Source organism: Lolium rigidum, chromosome 5 (genome assembly GCF_022539505.1).
Source record: "Lolium rigidum isolate FL_2022 chromosome 5, APGP_CSIRO_Lrig_0.1, whole genome shotgun sequence".
NCBI lineage: Eukaryota > Viridiplantae > Streptophyta > Magnoliopsida > Poales > Poaceae > Lolium > Lolium rigidum.
In genome coordinates this window covers 181,301,488-181,327,030 of record NC_061512.1, presented here as the reverse complement: position 1 = coordinate 181,327,030, position 25,543 = coordinate 181,301,488, and the positions used below count along the sequence as shown (strand labels likewise).

The 25,543-nt window shown below is 44.1% G+C and overlaps 2 protein-coding genes and 1 long non-coding RNA gene across 3 annotated transcripts; 1 reads left to right on the top strand and 2 right to left on the bottom strand.

Moving 5' to 3' along the window:
- The first annotated feature begins 639 nt into the window (after nt 1-639).
- LOC124653152 (enolase 1, chloroplastic-like) lies at nt 640-6,494 on the top strand. Its single transcript, XM_047192217.1, has 7 exons — nt 640-1,037; nt 3,774-4,081; nt 4,293-4,447; nt 4,547-4,864; nt 5,704-5,850; nt 5,932-5,982; nt 6,149-6,494. Exons 1-7 carry the CDS (start codon nt 640-642, stop codon nt 6,212-6,214), a joined length of 1,443 nt encoding a protein of 480 aa, XP_047048173.1. The 3' UTR covers nt 6,215-6,494.
- A 108-nt stretch (nt 6,495-6,602) lies between these two features.
- On the bottom strand, nt 6,603-9,489 carry LOC124656785 (protein STRICTOSIDINE SYNTHASE-LIKE 10-like). The gene is made up of 3 exons (XM_047195469.1): nt 9,170-9,489; nt 8,820-9,092; nt 6,603-7,125 (listed from the first exon to the last, which is right to left on the bottom strand). Exons 1-3 carry the CDS (start codon nt 9,487-9,489, stop codon nt 6,603-6,605), a joined length of 1,116 nt encoding a protein of 371 aa, XP_047051425.1.
- Nucleotides 9,490-20,671: 11,182 nt separating this feature from the next.
- On the bottom strand, nt 20,672-21,434 carry LOC124651870. The gene is made up of 3 exons (XR_006987519.1): nt 21,315-21,434; nt 21,076-21,152; nt 20,672-20,699 (listed from the first exon to the last, which is right to left on the bottom strand). It is a non-coding gene; the product is annotated as an uncharacterized LOC124651870 (long non-coding RNA).
- Between the last annotated feature and the right edge of the window lie 4,109 nt (nt 21,435-25,543).

The window sequence follows — 25,543 nt, the reverse complement described above, 5'->3', positions numbered from 1 at the left end:
TATGGCTATGATCATTCTCGTACTGTTGGTTTGCCATTTCTAAGCTGATGATGCTTTAAGACGATCTATTAGCTTGTACGCAATTTTATCACTCTTTCTGTTGAAGAGTTCTGCTGCACTGCATTTTTTTTCTTCAGAAAATGTATTCCTTGAATTACCTTCGCGTGTTTCTCGGATGTCCAGGAAGATATGAAACTGAGGCCGTTTGTGAAATTTCTATGGCGATCATGTGAGTCCCTGAACATTTGCAGCGGCACTCCGGCATCACGTGCACTGCACGTGCCAATATGAACTCGCATCGCGTCGCCCCGCCCTCCCGGTCTCCCACCGGCGACCACGACCAACCCCGAAAGGCCAAAAGCGCCACCAGCCAGGAGGCAAAACACGAACCACGGCGACCAGCTACAACCCACTCACCGACACGCGGGCCCCACCCGCCACCTCCGCTTCGCCGCCTCCACCAACCCGCCTCCTTCAAAATTTTATTCACGAGAAACCCCCCCTCGACGTCCCACCTCGCCGCCTCCGCCCAACGAAACAACCAAACCCGGCGATCTCCTCCAAGAGCCGCCGCCGCCGCCGCCGCTATATAGTGCCCCAGCCCCGGCCACTCCGCTTCCTTCCAGCCAGCCTCCCCAGATGGCCCACCAGCTCCTCCTCCCCTCCAAGCCCCTCCTGCCCGCCACCGCGGCCGCCGCCACCCCGCGCCGCGCGGTCCGCTCCGTCGTCTCCGTCCGCGCGGCGGTCTCCGCGTCCTCCGCACCCGCCGCGAAGGCCGCCGGGGCCGAGGCCGTGCGGTCGATCCGCGCGCGCCAGATCGTGGACAGCCGCGGGAACCCCACCGTCGAGGTCGACCTCGTCGCCGGCGACGGCAGCCTCCACCGCTCCGCCGTGCCCAGCGGCGCCTCCACGGGGATCTACGAGGCGCTCGAGCTCCGCGACGGGGACAAGGCCGTCTACGGGGGCAAGGGCGTCCTCACCGCCGTACGCAACATCAACGACGTCATCGCGCCCAAGCTCGTCGGCGTCGACGTCAGGTGAGCCTGCCTGGGTCAGAAAAGCAAAATCTATATCAAGCCGGTCTCAGAAAACGTGGAATACGATCATCCGTGGCTAGCGGGTGGGGAACGTGTTGCTGCGCTCTCGCTGTAGATTCATGATCCAACTGCCAACTGCATAGCACGTATCAGGGGTTCTAGCGAGTTGACCAGTTTCACTGTTGGATGTATGGACCTTCTTCCCTCGGTAGTAAGTAGTAACTATTGATTTCAAGTTAAACCTAATGTGTTCAAATTGATGGATCGATCATTTTGTTTCATGCCTGCTTCTGAATTGGGGTTGCTCGTTACTGCTTAACATATTACTGATTGGGTAATGGAGGAAAACCTACAGTTTGATTTTGTAGGAATTAGCTGCTCTTGGCTTTGTATGCATTCCTTGCGAATTAAGAAAAAAAGTGACTATTGCTCTTGTTTATTGCCGAGCTTCTTATTCATGCTAATAAAAATATTTGGCTCAGAACAAATTGTGCTGCCGTTGCTATTAATCGTCTAGTACTTAAGTAAGTGAGAAATTTAGTCCGCTAGTGGTCCTTTTGTTGAGCATACTTATGTTAAGTCCCGGCAAAAGAAATAAAAGAATCTGGAAGTTAAGGTTCAAATGAGTGCAACTAGGAATAAGACCTGTATATAGAAATACAACGGTGAAAAGGAAAAAATAACAGCTGACAAAACTCCTTGGCAAACAAAGCGGATAGAAATATAAATTCAGAACACTAAGGGGCAAGAGCCATGATTTCTTCTTAAGATAAGATATTATTGTCCTGAAAATTAGTCTTCCGCTTTGCGACCAGTTGTTTAACACGGCTGTCATTTTATTTGGAGCTCTCTCTTTTAGAAAATTGATATCCAATAGTGATGTTGACCTTTGCTGCATATCATTTTGTGGACTCAGTAGTCAGTAGATTCGTCCTGACTTGGCTGTGATTGCTGAAGTTTGAAGCTGACTAATTTCTAGCTCCCGCATAATTATACGGAGTAGTTGTATTGACCGCTATTAGTTTTTTTTTTTTTTTTTTTTTTTTGCATTTGTAAACCTTAGTAGATTGAAATTTTTATGGGATTGGTTTATTTCTAGCTTGAGCAATCTCACAATACTTTCCTAATGGATGGCATGGCACTAACGTTTATGTGGAGCATGCCTCAGCTGAAGCGGCACATACGAACTACAATACGGACATTTGATGCGAATTACGAAATTGTATTTTATTGTGAAATTAGTAACATATAGTTCAACTGTTGAACAATGAATGATTTTTGGATATTTGTACCACTGTTTATGGTTGGATTAATTCCCCAAATTTTGTGAGTAGAGGATGCAATCACATGGATTGCTGCACTCTTGCTGTAGATTCATGATCCATTTGCCAACTGCATAGTATCAGGGATGTTAGTGAGTTGACCAGTTTGAATATTGGATGGATGGATCTTCTTCCGGCAAGGATAACTGTTGATTTCAAGTAAAAGTTAAATATGTTCAAATTGATGCAATCAATTCTGTAAGTGTTTATTTCAGAATTGGGTTGCTGATTAGTTCTTAATACTAATGAATTAGGTAATAGAGTGAAACCTACGGTTTCCTTTTGTAGGATTTAGTTGCTCGTGGGCTTTGTACTCATTCCTTGTAAACTAAAAAAATGTGACTATTGTTCAAATTTGTTGCTCAGCTTCCTATTCCTGCCAATAAGAATATTTCATCTACTGTTGCTATTGATCGTCTAGTACTTTAGTAAGTGATAATTTTAGTCCACTAGTGGTCCTTTTTTAACAAGGAAGTGGGGGAGGTGAGGGCCCTACTGAACATTCATGTTAAGTCCCAGCAAAAGAAACAAAAGTATGTATGCTAAGATTTAAATTAGTATGGAAAGGAACTAAATCTGTGCAGGAATGCCACGGTCAAAAGGAAAAATAACAGCTGGCATGATTCCTGGATAATTAAAATGGGTAGAATATAAATTCTGAACACTAAGAGGCACAAGCGCTGATTACTTCTTTAAACAAGATATTATCACCCCCGAGAACTAGTTATCTCCTTGCAACCAATTGTTTAACGTGTCTGTCTTTTTATTTGAAGCTCTGGTTGTTTGTAGTTTTGTACTGACTTAGCTGTGCTTACTGAAGTTTTTGTTCTGGCACTTCTACCGGAATATGAAGTATAGTTTCTGAATATTGCAAGACTTGTTTTTTTTTCTTCCATACCGACAATAACTCTGCAAGATTAATTAAGCTCTTGGCCAAGCAAACTGTAGATGCCATTCTGATTGTGGTACCAGGCTCTGCATGATGGTGCAGGGATGACCAGTATGCAGTGATTGAAGTTGACTAAGCACTTGCTCAAGCAAACTCTACCTGCTTTTCTCACTGTTGTAGTAGCGTCTGGATAATTATAGTTATATATTGCCTGTCCTGTTAGTAGTATGAATTTGCATGGGATTGGCTTATTTCTAGCTTAAGCAATTGCCTGTCCTGTTATCAGGAATTAGTGTTACCGCGGAGGGAGCCATTCAATTATTCTACCACCAAAGGAAACCAGCCCTGATTCCATTTCTAGGATTTCAAAGGGGTTGCCAAGTAAAGTAAATGTGCTATTGCCTTTGTTAGTTTGGACCCAGATAACTGTTTGATATTTGGAGGTGCTGTTAACTTCCTGTTATCGTCTGTGGCTCTGTGCCTGGAATTTGGTTGTGATGCAGAGTTTGTTTATGATTTTGACAGGAACCAGAGTGATGTTGATGCGATCATGCTTGAAATCGATGGAACCCCAAACAAATCACAATTGGGTGCCAATGCTATTCTTGGAGTCTCTTTAAGTGTATGCAGGGCTGGAGCTAGCGCAAAGGGAGTTCCTCTGTATAAACATATTCAGGAGCTGTCAGGCACCAAGGAGCTTGTCATGCCTGTCCCAGCTTTCAATGTAATAAACGGAGGTAGCCATGCCGGTAACAACCTGGCCATGCAGGAATTCATGCTTTTACCAGTTGGGGCAACATCGTTTGCTGAGGCTCTTCGTATGGGCAGTGAAGGTACTTTATTTTATTCTTATCACTTACACCGCTTTACCTCTTAGTGGGTTTCATCTAGCTTGAGATTAATCACTTGTCAGTTTGTCACCATTATTCAGTAACCATAGACAGTTCTAGACTTCTGCTATTTTTTTGTTTGTTTTTGGTTGTTCCATCTTTAATCCTCACTGAGAGTATGTTGTCTTGTGTGCTCCACTTTTCCACGTTACAGTTTACCATGTTCTTAAGGGCATCATTAAGGCAAAATACGGTCAAGATGCCTGCAATGTTGGAGATGAGGGGGGCTTTGCTCCTAATGTTCAAGACAACAGGGAGGGCCTTGTGTTGCTTATGGATGCCATCGAGAAGGCAGGCTACACAGGAAAGGTGTGTTGCCACTTTTTCTTGTTTGACTGGCAACATTTTTGATCTCCTTTTCTTTTTTTTGTTTCTATTTGTAAAACTGAGAAAAACACTGTGGTGCAGATTAAAATTGGAATGGATGTTGCGGCTTCAGAATTCCTTATGAAGGATGGAAGCTATGATTTGAACTTCAAGAACCAGCCTAATAATGGAGCTCATGTTCTTTCCGCCCCACGTCTCTGTGATCTTTACAAAGAGTTCGTCAAGGATTTCCCTATTGTATCCATTGAGGATCCTTTTGATCAAGATGACTGGAGCTCATGGACTTCGTTGCAATCCTCAGTTGATATCCAAATTGTTGGGGATGATTTGCTTGTCACAAACCCCAAACGGATAGTAGAGGCTATTGGCAAGAAAGCCTGCAATGCTCTGCTGCTGAAGGTAAACATTTCCTGTCTTATTTCTGGCATATGCTCCTTTTCTATTTCAGTGGACAAATGGTACTCATTCTTGTAGTTAAGACTGGCCATGGTCCCATAACTAAAGTAGAACTGAACCATACCCAAGCAACATGCAGTTTAGAACCAGAACTGAACCACACCCCCTGCTGCCCCTCACAACTAAAACTAAACATTGTACACCGAAACCAAAACCAAACCACTTGTGGTACGTAGTAGCAAAGCTTACTTTGCTAGATAGCTAGCCAGTTTGCGTCGATATTTATGGCAGCACAAATGATGCACGCAACATGCAGGGGGCTCGTAAATCCAACTCAAACCAAATAAAACTGCTGCTTTCGTGCCTAGGCGTTGAACTTAAAAGAAAACTGCTCAGGCCTACTAAAAAACCGGGTCTTAACCTGAAGTTTTGGTCAGTTTCACCCGTAACTATTCAGACCCATAACTAACCATACCCAACTGTTTACATCAGGAAACCAAACTAACCCAAACTGTAGACAGGACACGGCCATTTCCAACCGAACTAAACAAACCCGAAACGAAACACTTAAACCATCCGACCCGGTTATGCTAAAACCGTTCTCAGATTGACTGGTAGTGTATTTGTTAAACATAGCTGATGTTGATTGCGGCATAATATTTCGTACATAACTAGTTTACATATAATCTTTGTTGTTACATAACTAGCTGATGACAATGATTTGGGAGGCCACCGGCCACCAAATTCTTAGTCTCTTTCTAGTACTGAACACAAGTAGTAAGCAAGTTAAGCCTTGTGTTGCCGAACAGAACACACTTGATTCAGTTTCGTTTGCCTTTCAGGTTAATCAGATTGGCACCATCACGGAATCAATCCAAGCTGCTCTTGATTCTAAAGCTGCTGGTTGGGGCGTGATGGTCAGCCACAGGAGTGGTGAAACAGAAGATAACTTCATCGCGGATCTAGCTGTTGGTTTAGCGAGCGGGCAGGTAAGGGCAACCAGAAATTGTAATCGTGGTACTGTAATTCTCGGAGTGTTCATGACGTGACCTCTTATTCGTACATTTCAGATAAAGACAGGGGCTCCATGCAGAAGCGAGAGATTGGCCAAGTACAATCAGGTAAAGATGATAAAATACCTGCTCGGCGTTGAAGTTTTTACTACTCTATATGTAGCAAATGTCCTCCTGATCTTTCCAGTTGTAATATTATAACTACTTTGGTATGTTTTTTGTTCTTTTGTCTGTTGTTTCCTCCCTAAATATGTGCCTTTTCATTTCCATGCAGCTTGTGCGGATTGAAGAGGAGCTAGGCAACGTGAGGTACGCCGGGGAAGCGTTCAGGTCTCCATGATAAACCAGAATTACAGAATACTGGTACTAGAGCCGTTAAAATTTCTACAGGGGCACCATTGGTGTGCACATCCTGTCGACTAGAAATAAGGTATATGTAGGGCGTATCAATTCATGATATCTTCTTGTACCCTGGCGCATCCCATTTTTTGCGGCTAACATTTATCGCAGAAGATGCATGCTATTATTACCTGCATCTGTACCTTGAGCTACGATACATTTTCCTTGATGAACAACATGGATGATTAATTACTTTTGGCGAAGAGTAAAACATGTAGCAACACGGACACTGTACACAGGGTTGGGCCTAGGCTCGCGCTCAGGCGCAAGCACAGTCCTCTCATCATGGTTGACATTTTCTTTTGCCGGGTGATGTAGCCCAGAAGCAGCTAGGCGTGTGTTAGAGATGCGAACTTGAAGAGGCCGACGTAGGGCGTCTCGACGGAGCCGATCCAGAGCGAGCCGTTCCGCTGCACCACCTCGCTCACCGTGACATCGCCGAACCCGCGAAGCGCCGCGACCACCGTGCCATTCCTGCCGCCGCCGGCAGGGACGACGACCCTGACGGCGCTTATGGAGTTGGGCGTGGTCCCGGTGTCGGCCCAGTCCTTGTCCCGGTTGAGCCCCACCCAGTAGCCGCCCTGGCCGGCTCCGTCGGGGCGCACGTTGTCCGGGTAGCCCGGCAGCTCGGCGAGCACCTCCGTCTTACCCGCCGCGGGGCCGCGCAGCCAGTGCCGGAGCAGCTTGCACGACGACGTCTCGGCCACGATGAGGTGCGTGCGGTCGGCGCTGAGCGCCACGCCGTTGGGAAAGGCGAGGCCGGAGCTGAGCACGGTGACCTTGCCCGTCCGCGGGTCGTAGCGCATCAGCCGCCCCGTCGCGTCGCCGCTCACCACCACCAGCAGGTAGTCACTGTAGAAATTCAGAAATCAACATAAGTCTCCTGTAGATTGATGGCAAGAGAAAGAAGGCAGCTCTGACCAGCGATCAATGCGCGTCGCGTCAATTCATTCATTTCATTAAGCTTATCGGATGTACGTGCTCCGTAGGAGTAGTGCTGTAGCCTGTAGGCTGTAGCGATGCCGTCTCTGTTCCAGACAGGGCTTTCATTGTGCTGAGCAGGTGATAGGATTAGCAGCCGGAGTATTTACGTTGCTGCTGCTGCTACTGATAGTTGGCGCCTTGAGAAGTTGGGGGAGTGAGTTGAGCTCCATCAGGTGGGGACTGACGAGTTGATGCTACCTCCAATTTTCCTCAAATTCCAGGGACATAATATGGTCTAGCTTATTAATGTGCATTATTTTTTCCTGTCACTCTCGAGAATTCGTTGCGAGCGTACGGCGAAAATAAATGACTTTTTTGCCAAAAGAATGTTGTGCGTGGCTATGAATAGTGGGCAACCGACCGTGCTGCTTCGTCCAGATTGGCAACAACTTGGGGATATGCTCCTCAGCTTAAATTGGGGATAGCTAGAAATTAATGTCTCCCACTATACTGGTAGATTCTTCCAACTGGTCCTTTTTGTTTTTGCAACAAGATTCTACCAACTTCTATAATAGTAAGACAAGTGGCAGACCTTTTTTTTTTTTTTGCTAAGAGATCTTTCCAACTTCTATAATAGGAAAAAAGTGACAGACTTAGGTTTCTTTGAAAGAAAAGAGTCGCGTCAACTTTGAATGTTGCACGGTTTGGACATGTGTTAAGTCATACTTTATTAACTTTGGCCAACTCCTTAAAAAAGTAATAGCATTCATGATATTAAATTAATATCGCTAGATTAATCTCGACATATAGTTAAAAAATATAGTAATTTTACGTCACATATGATTTTTTGTGTAAAAAATTAGTCAAATTTGAAAAATGTTCGACTTCTCAAAAAGGAAAACGTACACTTATTTACCGACGGAGGGACGGAGTAGTTCATAAAGTCGGTTAAACCTTCAGTTTTTATGCATTTAGTTCAGAGAAATGGTGAAAAAACCCTGCATTTAGTTACAGTCAAGCTGATCTGGTTGATTTGTTGTCTTTCCAGGCATCAGTTCAGTTTCACCTTCCTTTACCCATACAAGAACAGATTGTACTTGCTGTAACAACGAGAACAATGTATGCTTGCTCATTTCTCGCGGATCAGTTTACCCCCACTTTACGGTGCCTAGGGTCGTCTCTAGAGAAGTTTACGACTTTCTCGCCACCTTACTTGTTGTCTAATCCGTAGTTAATTGATGGGTCCCCTCCAATGTCTCACTTGAATCGTCTTGTGGTCTCATGTGTTGGTAGAGTAGATGTGGCTTTGTTGTTTCCTTGGTGGTGGGTGTGTGTGGGTGTGCGGTCTGTGTGGGCTTGAATTTGTTGTTGCTGTAGATTTTCGTTTGATTTTCTTCTAAAACCGGCGCATTTTTCTCTTCTTAATTAATCAATGAGCCAAAATCTTTTACCTCCGTTAAAAAAAACTTTACCCCCTTCCGGAATGGAGTGTAAATAATTAATCGGAGAATGCGCCGTGCATGTGCAAATAGACCAGCTAGTGTGCATCAACTCCTGCCACATGCGTGTTTATTCCTGGCGGAGCAGCGATAAATCTGGTTACCGTGCATAGTAGTACGTACCTCCGTTGGTAGGCGGTGCTGCTGTCCGTGAAGTAGACGTCGCCGGTTTCCTGGTCGACGTCGACCCCGTTGAGGAAGTTGAAGGGCACGCCGGCGGCTTCCGTGGCCACCACCTTGGCCAGCCCGCCGCGCCGCCCCACCCGCATGAGCCCCAGGTAGGCGTCGGCGATGTACATGTCGCCGGTCTTGCGGTGGAACTGCAGGCCCAGCGGCCGCCCGCACGCGCTCTCCGTCTCCGCCAGCTTCTTCTTCGATGCGCACTCCGGCACCGTTCTGCATGAACGAACATCTCCAGTTAGCTCGCCGCCTCGTGTTCAATATGCATGGCTAATGGGCCGTCGATCACTCACTTGTGCTTGTAGTTGTGGGCGAACTCGGTCCAGCTGGGGCGGCGGCGGCCGCTGCCGCTCCAGCGGAGGATCCGGCCGTTGGAGACGCCCGTGTACGGGCCGACGCCGTGGTGGTCGAAGGCGAGGCTCTCCGGGCCGAACGCCGGCCGGCGCAGCCGCACCGGCACGACCCTCGGGCCGGCGTTGATGGACTTCATCTCCTGGGCAGCGGCCGCCATGGGAGGCGACCACACCACACATAGGATCAGGGCGAGGGAGAGGAAGGACGTCGCGAGCAAGGTGGCAGAACAGCGGCAATGCCTGGCCTCCGCCATGTCCATTAGCTTGGAAAGCAGCGGCGGCGCCATGTGCCTTTTTATAGAAGTTGTCAGGGGTAGCTCCAGCTCTCCTGGTAGACATGGTAATTGGTAACCATCCAACAAGTAGATGGATGTGGCGAGCTGCTCGCAGGTCATAACTACTCGTGGTGTAGTAAGTGTAACTGCGCAGGGGTGTCACGAAAAGTTTCAACTCAGAACCAGGACTGCCTCAACACTCATGGCTGCACGGGAGGAAGGAATGGGGACAAGCACGTGCACGCATCTTGAGGCATGCATCAACGGTCCATTATACTACATCCGATCTCTTTTAATCGACGTGGATACCACGTAAAACATGCCAGCGATCTCCGCAACCGCGCGTCGATTTAAACAGATCGGAGGGCAGTACTTGCATGTTAAAAAAGACCGTGCTCGTAAATGCGCACGCACCTGTACATGTACCACTCGGTAGTAGAGTGTTTGCAGTATACAGTGTACACACGGTTCTAGCCGGCATGACATGCATGTGAAATGCGCAGCTAAGCTAGCATAGCATAGTGTGTTATACAGTGAGTGTGCATATATGGAACATGGGGGCATGTGAACCCACTTTTTGAAAAGTTCCGTTTGTGATATCAAAACATGTTTTAAAAATCGAAACACAAAATGATTTCCCAGATGATCTCAAATATGTACCCTGGATATGAGTTTCGTGACGAAAAAATCTTTTATTTTGTCTCGGCAAAAAAGTGAAATTTTCCAGGGCTATATAGCACTATATATGTGACGTATTTTGTCTTTTTTAGATTTTGAAATAAAAAAGTGGTTTCTCCGCGAAAACTTTCTACGCACACATGAAACTTGCGTATGTACCCGAATATTTTTATTTCAGAATTTTTTAACATTTAAAAAATGCATTTCCAACTAGGGTTCACATGCACCCACGTTCAAACCGGACTTTTCCGTTATATAGGTGTGCATTATTGCATATGCATAGCACTGGCGTGTTCATGTAGTCGTGTACTGTGTACGTCTAAATGTGTTGAAATTAAATCCCCCGAAGTGCAGTGTTTACCGTCCCTCGCTAGCTGCGCAAAGGAATTTCATCGATTATTATGCTTACGGCGTAGTGGATATGGAAACACCGGCATGTAGCGGTCTTCGACAACGCACGGCCTTCGGTGACGTCCTTATTCAATGACATTAGGTCCAACGCGCGGCTTTGGGCGGACGGGAGGGCCCGGGGTGTCCGCCAGCTCCTCCCCTCGACTAGTTTCCTTTTCTTGGGTTGAGTTGTATGGCGGGGTGTGCCCTTTTGGGGGTTTGTACATATAACTTTCTTTTCTATCAATGCATCGAATTGCAAGGCTTTTGCGTTTTCGCGAAAAAAGTGCAGTGTTTACCTCTTGCTAGGTTGCAGTGAAAATTTCACCCATTACCTGGAACGATAATTCATTCTTCCTGAAACAAGTCTCCCGCCGATTAATGTTAAGAAACTGCCATTAGTTATCATACCATCAAGAAAGAAAGAGAGAATGAACTTCTTGCAGTCCATCACCGCCAAAGAATGCTATGGCAATGTTTCGCAGGATCCTTGTCCAACCGGATTCGACCCCTTTCCATTCATTCAAATATGGAAAGATCAGGTGTGTGGCAAGAAGATACATAAGCAAGACACCGGCGAGTCCAGACTAAACCCACAGATTTTCCCTTTACGATGGGACTTATGGGGGTTAAAGATGAGTTTTTTCAGTGGGGATTCTTTATCAAAGAAGATGTCATGAAAACCCGTTTTGACAAGACACATGGCTTGGTGACTCACGTTAGCATCTTAGTACCCTATATAATAATATGTTAGGCATAAATACATGTTACTAGGAAATGTCTTATAGTTGATAGACCTTTGAATATTTGATTCAATTGGATAAGTGGGACTTTTGGATCAGCCTTGTGAGAAGACTAGTGGGAGTGGATTTAAATGATGAACCCGATAGTTTTAGATAGCTCTTGACCATGAGTGGTTTTTTTTTTTGGTTAAATCTATGTATGCCCATTGTATGAATGTGCATACATTTTTTCTTAAGAAATACTCGTGGAGGATTAAGGTTCCACTGAATATTAAGATTTTCATATGGTTTGTTTATAAAAAAAAGGTGCTTCTAAAAGGATAACCTGGTGAAAAGGTGATGGATTGTGTGTACTAAGTGTGTGTTTTGTGGTTCTCACAAAACTATTGACCACCTTTTTTTTTATCTCATTTCCTTTTGCACAACCAGTTTGGAGAGTTGTCCACTTCACGTATAACATCCCACCTCAAGCTAATGTTACAAATATGTTTGACAATTGGTTTAATTAATGGGATTGATAAAATAACAAAAGCTAAAATTCACGTGGGGGTTTGCTCTTTAGTTTAGGCAATTTAGAATTGTCGAAACAATGTTGGTTTTAACAGATGTGCGAAACGATTTTTTTTGCAGGTTGTACACAGGGCGCCTTTTTTAATCCACATGTGATCCTACCTTCTTCATGTGTATCATCGGGAACCTATGAATACTGGATGCAATCATATGATGGTGCTTGTTCGGGCCATCTTCAGCCATTCTGAGCGAATCCAAGATGCATAGAGGATGCTCTCGTTCTTTATTTAGATGGCTTATTTTTGCCACGACTTTGACTGTTTCATGAGATGTAAAACTGATATACTATGAATTATGAAATAATATAAAGCCCATGTAAATCGGTTGGGTGCAGAGGCTGGGCGGATGCTTTCATTTCAGAAAAAACAGTTGTACAACTAAAAGTAAAAGAGAGACGAGATAGGGAACATGAAGCGAGTTGGAGCACCAGCAAGAAACCCATGTGACGTTTGGACGTCAAGAAACCACTATGGGGCCAAAACCTGATGCCACCAGATCATAACCTAGCACAAAGGAGTCTCAACAAAACATCAAGCACGAAAAGGAACACTAGTTACAAAGACATCATCTCGGAACCCATCCAGGTCGAAACTATCACCATCGACAAGCATCACAAACCAGGGATCAGTAAAGCAATTTATGTCTTCATCTTTCACCACCATCAGCTCCTAGTAATCATCAAGCTGGCACGACTTTGCCTCTCGCCAGTCCCACGCCCTTGACCTGGAAACAGGACCCGCCTGCATCAACTTGTTTGCTTCTTCCATCATCAAAATCTTGTCACCCTCCTTCTGAAGCCCTGCCCAGTAATTTAAAAGGCGTCCTATACCTACGTGTGATTTATTTGATGAAGGATGCTCAGGTCACCATTACTAGACACAATTTCCCCAGCTTCAAACCCCTCCAACGGGGAGGTAAGAGTACTACTCCATGTTACATTAAACTACTTTCGTTTTGTTGAATAAGACGTACGCGTATTTTAAGACAAACTTTAACCAAAAAATGTAGCAAAAAAACCTTAATCATATTATATGTAATTAGTATGGTTGGATTTGTATCGAAAAATACTTTGTAATGATGCTAATTTTATACCAACAATCTTTATATATTTGGAGTATTTTTCGGTCAAAGAAAAAACATGAGAAATGAGGACGTCTAATTCATTAGAATGAAGGGAGTATTATAATCCGAGACATAGTACAGTAATAATGATTAAAATGTAGGATCCCCACGAGTTGGCCAAAATATGAATAGGAAAGTTAGGTCTACGGTCTACCAAAGCAGTCTGCTCCTATTCTCACTGAAAAGTGATTGCTCGAAGCAATCACGTGTGTGATCCAGCTATTCCCTCTCTTCCATCTAAGAAGATTCGGGGTGTGTTTGGTAGGTCGGGCCAACCCAGCAATTCCTATCTCAGTAGAGATTTCTGAGATTTTGGCTGTTTGGTAGCCCGGCTCTCCCATATGGGCATTGCCCAACTGACCCGAAAAAGGCCTTTCAGCCATGCCCGGTAGAGAAGCTGAAATCGAGCTTCGCATCTGGGCAGGGCTGACCTCGCCCGGAAAAAACCCCACGCACCCGCGCTTGGGCCGAAATCCAACAGGGGTCAGGACGCCCCAACCTCATTAACCCCCCAACCCGCTCTCGCCGCAAAAGAACTAGACGCGCCCGCACCTTCACGACGTCCTCCACGCGTCGCCCCCCGCTCTTCACGCCGGCCTCTGCGCCGCCTCGTCGACGCCGGATGCCGCCGCCTCGACGCCGGTGGCCGCCCCGCACCCTGCACCTTCACGCCAGAGCTCCCTCGACCGGGACATCCACGGTCAGCGGAGAGCTGCCTTTGAAGTTGTAAGGAAATAATATTTCCATTTTGATTTCTTGTTTCATTAGAAACGTTAGCAAGTACTCCTTTGTGTCCTTGGCTTGTTTTTCTACCGTAAATTCATTAACGATATTTGGGTCAATGAACCCAAAGTCATAGATTTGTCCTCCTTTGCATTCGAGCATCCTCATTCTGCATAATAGCGTACACAAGAATATGGTTAGAATAATTATTCATGCAATGAATGAGCTGAGCTAGAGACTTAATTACAGAAATAAATCACTTACAGACAATAGCAACCAACGAGAGATTTGTCCATGGCGTCTTGATTGAATAACTGAAATAATTATTCAAATTCATGTATATCTCATCGTCTCCACTGAAGTAATGCTCATCTTGAACTGCCACGATGGGCATGATGTCCCCTTTCGTGCAGCCTTTCATGTACCGGTCATGCAATCTTCGCATTTGTGCTAGAAGCGTGAACTGATCAGCTCTGAGGAGAGGCTTCCCGTATGAGTATCTAGATGCTAATTCAGCCGTGAGATAGTAGTCTTGGGGGGGGGGGGGGTAACTCCGGGTTCTGTGCAATTGTTTTCCCGCTTGCTTTAACATACTGTACAATAGAGCGGTCATAGTCTGGAGTGGTCATAGTCTGATAGAGCTTCAACTAGCGATGGTCACTCAAGCATGTCAACATAGTGCTTCACTGTTCTCGGTGCTATGTACTTCTTTGGTGGGGGCCATTTCGATGCAAGCTTCTGCTTTACATCGGCAGTCACGATAGCGGTGTTTTCCTCATCAGTCATTTTGTATGGTAACTTGGGAGGAGCCTTATTCGTTGTTGAGGATTTCTTCGCAGCTGTACTACTAGCCGCCAGAGCGGTGGTGCTCTTCCGCTTTTGCCGAGTGTGCTGAGGCGGCAGAGTGTGTTGACGTGGCGGAGACGTTGGAGATTGAGCTGGAGGTGGCATTGGCTTCAATTTGGAAGCACGATGTTTTCCTTTCGTCATAGAATGGTGCCTCTAATGTCTTCTCCTAGTTCATTCAGATCCCCTCCACCTGCAGAGTCAAACTTCAGCTACTCAAATCCCTTCATGACTTCATCCACCCCGACAATAGCATAGCCATCTAGAACCGGAGAGCAATGATAAGTTGGTCTAGGTCTAGAAGGTAAGACAAAGCCGACCGCCACCTTCATGGATATCTTCATCACTTTAAAATGTAGCTCACAATTTACGCTCTCCGTGATATCATCCACGGGGTAGCAAGGAGCCAATATCACCGCATCATAATCAGTAGGGAGCTCCGTGGAAGCCACGCTGCTTCTCCGCTGAGATTGTGGTCCGGTAGCATCGAATGCAGGATCTTCATGCTGCTGCTGAGATGGGCCGGTACCTTGCTGGCTAAGTACTGCGTTTAATTGCTCCTGCTGCGAACTCAATGTTTCTTCTATCCGATGCATCCGGTCTGCATCCCTTGCCTTTCTCCTCTCACAGCTTCCAGCAGGAAATCTCTTCCTTTCCTCGGAAAACCCAAACTTCCACGGAAGGGAGCCTGGTGTGCCTCGTGTTCGTCATGAGTGTTTAGGATTCCCAAGGGCACGTGTCAGCTCGTCGTTCTCTCTTTCGGGATGGAACTTTCCCTCCCGCACCTCCTGATGTGCAGTTTTAAGGGCTTCGTAAGGTTGTGCAAAATGTTCTTTTGTATAAATACACTCCCATGTTTCTTGGTTCAATTGTCCCCCATGCTCGTAGAACCACTCCTTTGCGCGTTCGGTCCACCCTGATGTCTCTGGATTGATCCCTTTGCCAATCAGGCCCTTCGCAGCTTTCTTCCACTTAGGCATGTTAGTCTTGTAGCCACCTGTCCCCATAACATGATGATATATCTTCCTCTTAGCTTTTGCCTTATTTGTTGCCCACCTTTTCAGAGCTACATCTGATTGCTTGTACAACATGAATTCATCCTAGTGATCTTTTAGCTTCTCATTCGCTCCAGTGAACTCCGAAGTCTTTTCTTTCAGGATATAGTCCTTGTGCAATCTTTTCTTGTGGTTGTTGAATTGTGCAGCCATGTTCTTAAGAGCCCATGCCTTGACTTTTCGCTCTATAACTATGTTTAATGGATCCACCTCTTCCAGTAGGGTGAAATTTGTCATCAGGGTACGCCAAAGCATATCTTTGGATCTATCCTCGACATAAGAAAATCCATCTGCCTTTGGCTTATTCCATTCTCGAACGGTAATTGGGATGCTTCCCCTAACAATAACTCCGCATTGAATTACAAATAATTTTTCGTTCTTCGCGGGTGCAATCGGTTCGCCATCTTCAGCGACTTCTTCGATCGTGAACCTAGCATTATCGCCCAACGTTTTGGTCAGGCCTCGTTTCGTCATTACAGATCACCGCTGGCGATCTCATTCCCTTCCGCTCGGCCTCTCCCAAATTCGTGCACCACAGACCATAATTCTCCAAGACAAGGCCACCAATAGAGCCCCCACACAACCATGAAGCCGTAGCCCTACTCTCCGGTGTAAGGGTTGGTCGGAGTCATTACCGCCGATCACCTCTGTCCACCGTGGCCGCCGGTCAAGCACGACGCCCTAGCCTCCCGCTGACAAGGGATTAACTTGTCAATGCCTACAGATTGTAGACTAGGGTTTAGTTGGAAGTAGAGGGCAAGTAGATCTCGAAGGTTCAGCCGAAAAAGTGCTCGACTACTAGAAAACTAGGGTTGCGTTCATAATAGAATCAGTCCTTTCTTTGTCCCTCGACTCCCCCTTATATAGGAGGCGGAGCCGAGGGTTTCGTGATACACAAGTTACAGAGTTCGGGAGACTATTTGAGTCCGTCCCGTAATAGTTACAAGTCAATATTCCTAATACAATTCTATCTTTCCAAAATATCTCCTGACTGGGCTTCCGGGCTTTATAATCTTCGGGTCGTAGGCCTTCAGTAAAACCCCGGGTACCACCTCCGGCAGGCCCATTGGGGATGCCTATGTCAGTAGCCCCCGAGATTTTGCTTGAATCGAAGAATCAGGGAAAATCTCCAACTTTACAATTACCATACAGCTTCTTCGAGTTAATACATATCTTTAATAAAATAGTCGTATATTGTACAGGGATAACGGTAATTGGGGCTAGTTCATCTGATGGATCATGTACTAGTTAACTGCTCAACCTACTTCAAGATCACGTCCCTGGACATGATCTCGGGATACTGGTGTAACTCGACATGCGCCACTTAAGGTCTTACCAGATGTCGAATTCCAGTTATATTTTATCGGATACCTAACGCGTCCGTTAGGATTTTTCTTCGCATCTGCTGATACGGAAAAAGTAGCAAAGCGCCGTCAGAGGCGGTGCCACGCCGCACAGGGCGGATCCCGGGGACTTACCTTCGCAAAATATTGCGGCATTCAGAGATTAATTTGCGACTGAGGCACTCTGAGAATATATTGTCGAGTACTTTTTCGGCTGTTGAAATAGCACATTTATTCGAGTCACCGAATGACTTACATATTTTTATCTTGTCCTCCCGATGGGAGTATATTTGTATAACTCGAAATATGCTCACCATGCCTTTTACAATTTCATCGGGAACGCGAACAGCATTCCCGATGGGAGTAGCCCCCGAGGCTATAGCCAAGTGCTTGTATTTGGTTGTAGGCTCACCATTTTAACATCTTGTGTCGCTATATTGACATCGTTTTCGAATTCTTCCATTTTTATCGGGTGCGCGACCAGCGCTCCTGATGGGAGTAGCCCCCGAGGCTACAGTCGAGTATTTGTACTTGGATGTAGGCTCAACTTGCTTTTCTGATGAAGCACTCTATATTGTATCATCCGCGTTCACCTCTTATCAGAAGTATAAACAATACTTCTGATAAGAGTAGCCCCCGAGTATATGAACAAATGCTTGTATTTGATCATAAGCTCTCGAAATTATGATTATTCCTTCTCTGTCGCCAATCCTCATAACACCATAGTCGAAAATTTTCTTTTAAAGTGACATTAGTGCCGACGATAGCCACAACCATTATATCGGGAAGACGCGACTTCTGTCCTGTCGCTGACCTGTGGACCCAAAATCTACGGTGCATGACACGTTATGCAAGTGGGGACACACGTCCTCCGCTTTTTCTGGCACGCGCACTGTAGCGCCTGTTCAGTTCCGTCGCAGTAAAAAAACCTTTTTACCCATGGAGACACGTGTAAGTCGTCAAATCCATTCCCTCTACTTCCAACTAAACCCTAGTCTACAATCTGTAGGCATTGACAAGTTAATCCCTTGTCACCCGCGACTCCCCCGAGTTGTGCAGGAGCTCCCTCGACGCGCTCCGACGAGCAGAGTCACCAGGCCGCCTCTCCTCCTTCTTCCCTTCGCCGGAGCGTAAATGGCCGGCCACCAGCACGTCGCCTCCATCCCTCTCGCCCTGTTCAAGGGAGGGAGAAGAAGAATGTGTCGGTTCGCTACAATAAGTAGTGGGTCCTGCTGTCAGCTGTTTTGCTTTTTCCAATAGTTTTTACAGAAAAATGATAAAATCTGTATTTTCACATTTTGATGCAAATTTTAAACTGCTATATTTTGCAAAATAAAAATCCAAATAAGTTGAATCTTTTTTTGCATTATTTTTTTGAAAAAAAACTCTATCAAATGGCATTGGTTTCAAAACAAAATGATTTTATTTGATGTTCTGTTTATTTAAATTATGGGAAAGGAATTTTGACACGTATGCAATATTGTTTTAGTTGTAAATCCTCAACCCTAGCTTGGAGTACAGTTTGGCACATATGAAAAAATCTTCTATAGTTGTACCGCCGCTTCTACTCTCTGCCAATCCCACCACCGGTCAACCCTCGAGCCGCAACCGCCCTTGTCGCCGTCGTGGCCCTCTGCGAAAATCTGAAAAATGTTTCTGGGAAGTACAATAAAGTATCAACGGGAAGTACACGTTACAAATATGGAAAGTACAAACCCACTGACGAGTTAACATAAAGTTGTCCTTGATGAAGTGCATAGAAACTAACACACGTCAACATTAGGAAGTGCAATTGACTAGTTTTGGGAGGTGCATTAAAAATAATAATAATAACATATGACATTTTTGCCTCACGGGAAGCACAAGGAGTGATTATGAGAAGTACAAGCGGTGACTATCAGAAGTACAAATGGTCCATTTTGGAACTGCAAAAGCAGATCCTCCTAAAAAAAATCACATAGCAACGTTGGGAAGTACAAAACATCTCCTAGAAGCATAACCACGAAGGCCAAGTAGTACACCCACTTACTATATGAAGTACAAGAACATGCAAAATTGAAATGTAGAAAAAACAAAAAAAATGTAGAAAAAACAAAAAAATCCGTCATTAGCGAGGAAGTTAAAAAACTTGACGATGAGAAGTACAACCATTCAACATGAGCAATACAACCACTTGTTATAGGAAGTACAAGAAAACCAACAAAATCCAAATGTATAAAAACAAAAAAATCACATCATCTGTGAGGAAGTCCAAAATCTTGATGATGAAAATGTAAAAGACTTGACGATGAGAAGTACAACCATTCGACGCGAGTAGTACACCCGCTTTTATATGAAGTACAAGAAAACCAACAAATAACAAATGTAGAAAACCAAAATAATCACATCGTCTGTGAGGAAGTCCAAAGACTTGATGGCGAAAAGTACAACCATTCAACACGAGAATTACACCAACTTAATATATGAAGTACAACAAAACCGACTACAAATGTAGAAAATTATCCCGTCATCCGTGAGGAAGTTCAAATACTTGACGACGAGAGTTACAACCATTCGACACGAGCAGTACACCTACTTAATATGGGAAGTGCAAGAAAACCGACAAAATTAAAATGTAGAAAAAAATCCTGTCATCCGCGAGGAAGTTCAAATACTTGAGGCTGAGAAGTACATCCATTCAACATAAGCAGTACACCCAATTAATATAGGAAGTACAATAAAACCGACAAAATCTAAATGTAGAAAAACAAAATAATACCACCACCCGCGAGGAATTTCAAATATTAACTAGAAGAAGTACAACCATTCAACATAAGCAATACACCCACTTAATATTCAAGATGGGATTGGGTCGGCCCGGACCTGGCCCCGGACCTGGCCCCTGTGGCCCCAAGGCCAATAAGAGGAGCCGTGGGTCGGCCCATTTCAGAAAAAGGTCCTGGCCCCACTGGCCCATTGGGTCGTCAAGGCCGACCCAAACGGCATGTCCACGTGCGCCCATTCGTTGAATCACTGATGTTACGTCAGTGGAAATGTGTCTGCTGCACCCGTTTGCTGATGTTTCTTGCTGAGAAGTCTGATGGACAACTTGCTGAGAAGTGAGAACATTCAGTGGCTCAGTGCAGTATTTCTTGATGTACAAATACGATGCATAAGCTTTTATTTATACAAATAACATTGTCCAAATAAATTACTATCAAGCAAAACTGCTAGCTAACCAGAGATGATAATTTAATATAAATAAGTTACAAGCGAGCCAAAAAATAGTGGTTACAGGTTACTAATATGATGAAATCTACTTCTTCAGATTTTGATGCTGGATATGACAAAATGCTGGGGACGGAGGAAAGATATATATAGCACACAGCAAACTCACGGCATCAATCTAGAATCTGATAGCAAAGTCACATCATCACAACACAACACAACAAATTTCTTCCGTCTAAGCTGTGACTACATTTATTAAGTGTTAACTCTCAGTTCCTCATGTGAATGCTTCATCATCAGGTGAAGGTTACCATGCGCTCTCCCACATGCTTCAATACTTGTCATCTGTACTCATCAGGAAATGGTAAAGAAAATTTCATTAAACATCGAGGAGAATATTTTTAGTACCAAACAAGGAATTAATAACATAAAAAGCAAGACATGACATTCAGTATGCCTGGTACAAGATATGTCGTCAGCAGATAGGGAAAGGATTCCCTTCTTCCAATTCCATGTTTCTGATCAGAGGGAAATATAGGAACATTCAGTGAGTTTGCCTGATGAGTATACACAGTACATGTTTCTGATCAGAAAGTGGGACGTTTCTATTTATCTGGATCACATTATCTAGTTCAGGTGTACAATCGGTGGATGAAAATTGAGAATCGTGGATGATAATTACAAAAGTTCAGTGTACTATCAGTTTTGAAGACTGTCTTTTTACCTCTCTTTTTTGTACTCTGTTTCTTTCTACAGTTGTCTAAACCAAAATTCAGTGAGTTTTCAGTCCTACTAGATAACAACTTGTGACCACGGTAGAGCCAGAACTGGCAAGAAACAAGACTCTTCTGATGGTATCCTAGGTCCACCACCCAAGTGGAATGGTAAAATTACCAGTACGTCTATGGTGGAATCATCGTCAAGTTCTGCGAACAAGGATACTGGGACTGCGATGTCTCTGTATAGACAATCTGAGGACGCAAAGGGAGGAAATCCAGTTCAAGAAAACGAACATTTCAAGCCAGCACCTGAACGTACTGATCGAACATCCTTATTTGCGCTACACATCTTTTGGCTAGCTAGATCACTAACCAAGAAACATATGCTCGATTAGAGAGGATTGGAGCACTAACCGTCGAGAATCGGAGGAAGATGGCGAGCTGGGAGCAGGACGAGTTGGAGAAGTCAGAGGGCAACCGAGACAATGACGGCGTTGGGTCGACTGGAACGCCGGCGACGACCCCGACCGACAGCGAACGACAGAGACGCCAGGAACGAAAACAGCAAGCACGAGGCAGCGCCACCGGCAAGAGAGATGGGCGGCGACCGGGACGGCAGCGAGCCAGCGACCAGGACGGCGACGACCCGTACGGAGGGCAGCCGGAGAGACGCAGGAAGTAGCGCCGCCGCCGACAGCAGAGATGGGCGGGGGCGGGGGCTGCGACTAGGTCAGGCGGAGACGGGGGCTGTTCCTAGTTGGAATCGACGGGTCGACCCCGTTGACCTTGTGGGTCGATCAAAGCCGGCTCTGTTGGCCCAAAAACATATCAAGGCCGACCCATGCGCCCCAATGGCCTTGAATTTTTGGGCCAGGTCAGTGACCCGGCGGGTCAACGCGGCCCAGTCCCATCCTGACTTAATATAGGAAGTACAAGCAAACCAACAAAATCTAAATGTGGAAAAATCAAAATAATACCACCACCCGTGAGGAAGTTCAAATACTTGACAAAGAGAAGTACAACCATTCAACGTAAGCACTACACACACTTAATATAGGAAGTACAAGAAAACCGACAAAACTAAATGTGGAAAAAACAAAATAATCCTGTCATCTTTGAGGAAGTACAAGCGGTAATTATAGGAACTAAAAGTATTCAAAGAAAATACTCCCACGTAAGTTCACATAGCAAGATTGGGAAGTTCAAATATTAAGATCCGAGAAGTGCAGAATATAAATAGAGTCTAGGGACAATCTAAAATTATCATTTTGAAACACACATGTTTAATTATTGTAAAACACACTAGTATCGAAACATTTCCGAGAAGTACAACCACGAAGGCCATGAAGTACAAGGACATGTTGCAGGAAGTTCAGATGCTCGTGGTTGTGCTGAGCATTTTGTGTGGCCGTGGACCTTAAACGGACACCGTACGAGAAAATTATTGTCGTTTTTCTAAACACTTTCATGAAACAGTGCCGAGAAGTACAACCACATTTCCCGAGAAGTGCAAGTTCATGTCGAGGGAAGCTTAATGCTCCATTTTTATGGGGCGGAAATCTATTGTGCAAATCTCATCGATTTGATCAACGGACACCTCAACCGTTGTCACCAAAATATTTACAATGGTATATAAATCATTCCCATTGTTCGAATATATCATTTGAGAAATGCGGGAAAATCATTTTGTGCCTGTCACTCCGAAACGGGCGTACACTAATTAAAAAATTTAAAAATTATCCACTCGGTGTCCTTGATAGATTGATAGGGTAGGTAGTTCGACCTTCAGAGGACACACAGTTCAACCATAACAGGTAGGCAGTTCAACCTTGATAGGCGCGCATGTCAACCTTGTAGGTAGGAAGTTCAACATTTTGTAAAACAACGTTGGGCAGTTCAAGCTCATTGCACGAGGAGTGCAAGCTCATGTCATCAGACAGTTCAATGCTCTCTTTTTACGAGGCGGAAATATGTTATGCAAATGTCATCGTTTTGATCACCGTCCACCTCAATCGTTGGCACCAAAAGTTTTATTGGTAGAGTATGAGTCTAATTTCATTACCTACTGCATTTCACAACAAATCAAGGGATTTAACCCATCAAATTCAAGTCATCATCTCGCAAAGAACACCGAAAACACGATTTTGAAACTTCTAAAATTAGTTTTTAACCGTACGGATTTAGGACAAATGTTAGATACAAAAAAGATGTGCCTTGTTGACACATTTCCAATGATATATCATTCTCATTGTTTGAATTTATCATTTGAGAATTGTGGGAAAATCATTTGGTGCCCCGTCACTCCAAAACCACATCAGGCAGTTCAAGCTCATTGCATGAGAAGTGCAAGCTCATGTCACCGGGCAGTTCAATACTATGTTTTTTGTGGGGCGGAAATATATTGTGCAAATCTCATCGTTTTGTTCACCGACCACCTCAATCGTTGGCACCAAAAGATTTATATCGTAGAGTATGAGTCTAATTTAATTACCTACTGCATTTCACAACAAATCAAGGGATTTGACCCATCAAATTCAAGTCATCATCTCGCAAAAACAACAAAAACATGATATTAAAACTTTCAAAATTAGTTTTAAACCATACGGATATGGGACAAATGTTACATACAAAAAAGATGCGCCTTGTTGACACCTTTCCAATGATACATCATTCTCATTGTTTGAATTTATCATTTGAGAATTGCGAAAAAATCATTTGGTGCCCCATCACTCTAAAACAGTGTCGGGCAGTTTAATCTCATTGCACGAGAAGTGCAAGCTCATGTCACCGGGCAGTTCAATACTCTATTTTTTTTGCAGGGCGGAGATCTATTGTGCAAATCTCGTCGTTTTGATCACCGAACACCTCAATTGTTGGCACTAAAATCTTTATATGGTAGAGTATGAGTCTAATTTAATTACCTAGTGCATTTCATAACAAATGAAGGGATTTAACCCATCAAATTCAAGTCATCATCTCGCAAATAACACCAAAATATGATATCAAAACTTTTATAGTTAGTTTTAAACCGTACGGATTTGGGACAAATGTTAGATGCAAAAAAGATGCGCCTTGTTGACACCTTTCCAATGATATATCATTCTCATTGTTTGAATTTATCATTGGAGAATTGCTTTAAAATCATTTGGTGCCCAGTCACTCCAAAACAGCTTCAGGCAGTTCAAGCACGAGAAGTGCAAGCTCATGTCACCGGGAAGTTCAGTACACTGTTATTTGCGGGGCGGAAATCTATTGTGCAAATCTCATCGTTTTTGATCATGGACCACCTCAATCGTTGGCACCAAAAGATTTATATCGTAGAGTATGAGTCTAATTTAATTACCTACTACATTTCACAACAAATCAAGGGATTTGACCCATCAAATTCAAGTCATCATCTCGCAAAAACAACAAAAACATGATATTAAAACTTTCAAAATTAGTTTTAAATCGTACGGATTCAGGATAAATGTTATATACAAAAATGATGCGCCTTGTTGACACCTTTCCAATGATATATCATTCTCATTGTTTGAATTTATCATTTGAGAATTGCTGGAAAATCATTCGGTGCCCCGTCACTCCAAAACCGCGTCGGGCGGTTCAAACTCATTGCACGAGAAGTGCAAGCTCATGTTACCGGGCAGTTCAATACTCTGTTTTTTGCGGGGTGGAAATATATTGTGCAAACCTCATCGTTTTGATCACCGACCACCTCAACCGTTGGCACCAAAAGATTTATATCGTAGAGTATGAGTTTAATTTAATTACGTACTGCATTTCACAACAAATAAAGGGATTTAACCCATCAAATTCATGTCATCATCTCGCAAGTAACACCAAAAATATGATATTAAAACCTTTAAAGTTCGTTTTAAATCGTACGGATTTGGGACAAATGTTAGATACGAAAAAGATGCGCCTTGTGGACACCTTTCCAAATGGTTTATAATTGACATTGTTTGAATATATCATTTAGAAATTGCGGTAAAATCATTTGATGCCCGTCACACAAAAATGGGCAGACAATAATTTAAAATTTTAAGAATTATCCCGTCAGTATCCTTGATAGATTGATAGGAGAGATAGTTCAACCATAACATGGCAGACAGTTCAACCTTAACGGGAAGGCGGTTCAACCTTCACAGGTGCGCAGGTCAACCTTGCAGTTAAGCAGCTCAATATTTCGTAGGGAAGTTCAAGCTCATTGCACGAGCAGTGCAAGCTCATGTCACCAGAAGTTCAGTACACTATTTTTAGCATCAGGGAAATCTGGTGTGCTAATCTCATCATTTTAATCACCGATCACCTCAATAGTTGGCACCAAAAAACTTTATATGGTAGATCGTGAGTCTAATTTAATTACCTACTATATTTCACAACAAATCAAGAGATTTTACCCATCAAATTCAAGTCATCATCTCGCAAAGTACAACGAAAATATGATTTTAAAACGTCTAAAATTAGTTTTAAACCGTATGGATTTGAGACAAATGTTAGATACAAAAAAGATGTGCCTTGCTGATAGCTTTCCAATGACATATCATTCTCATTGTTTGAATTTATTATTTGAAAATTGCGGGAAAATCAATTGGTGCCCTCTCACTCCAAAAACAGCGTCGGGCAGTTCAAGCTCATAGCAC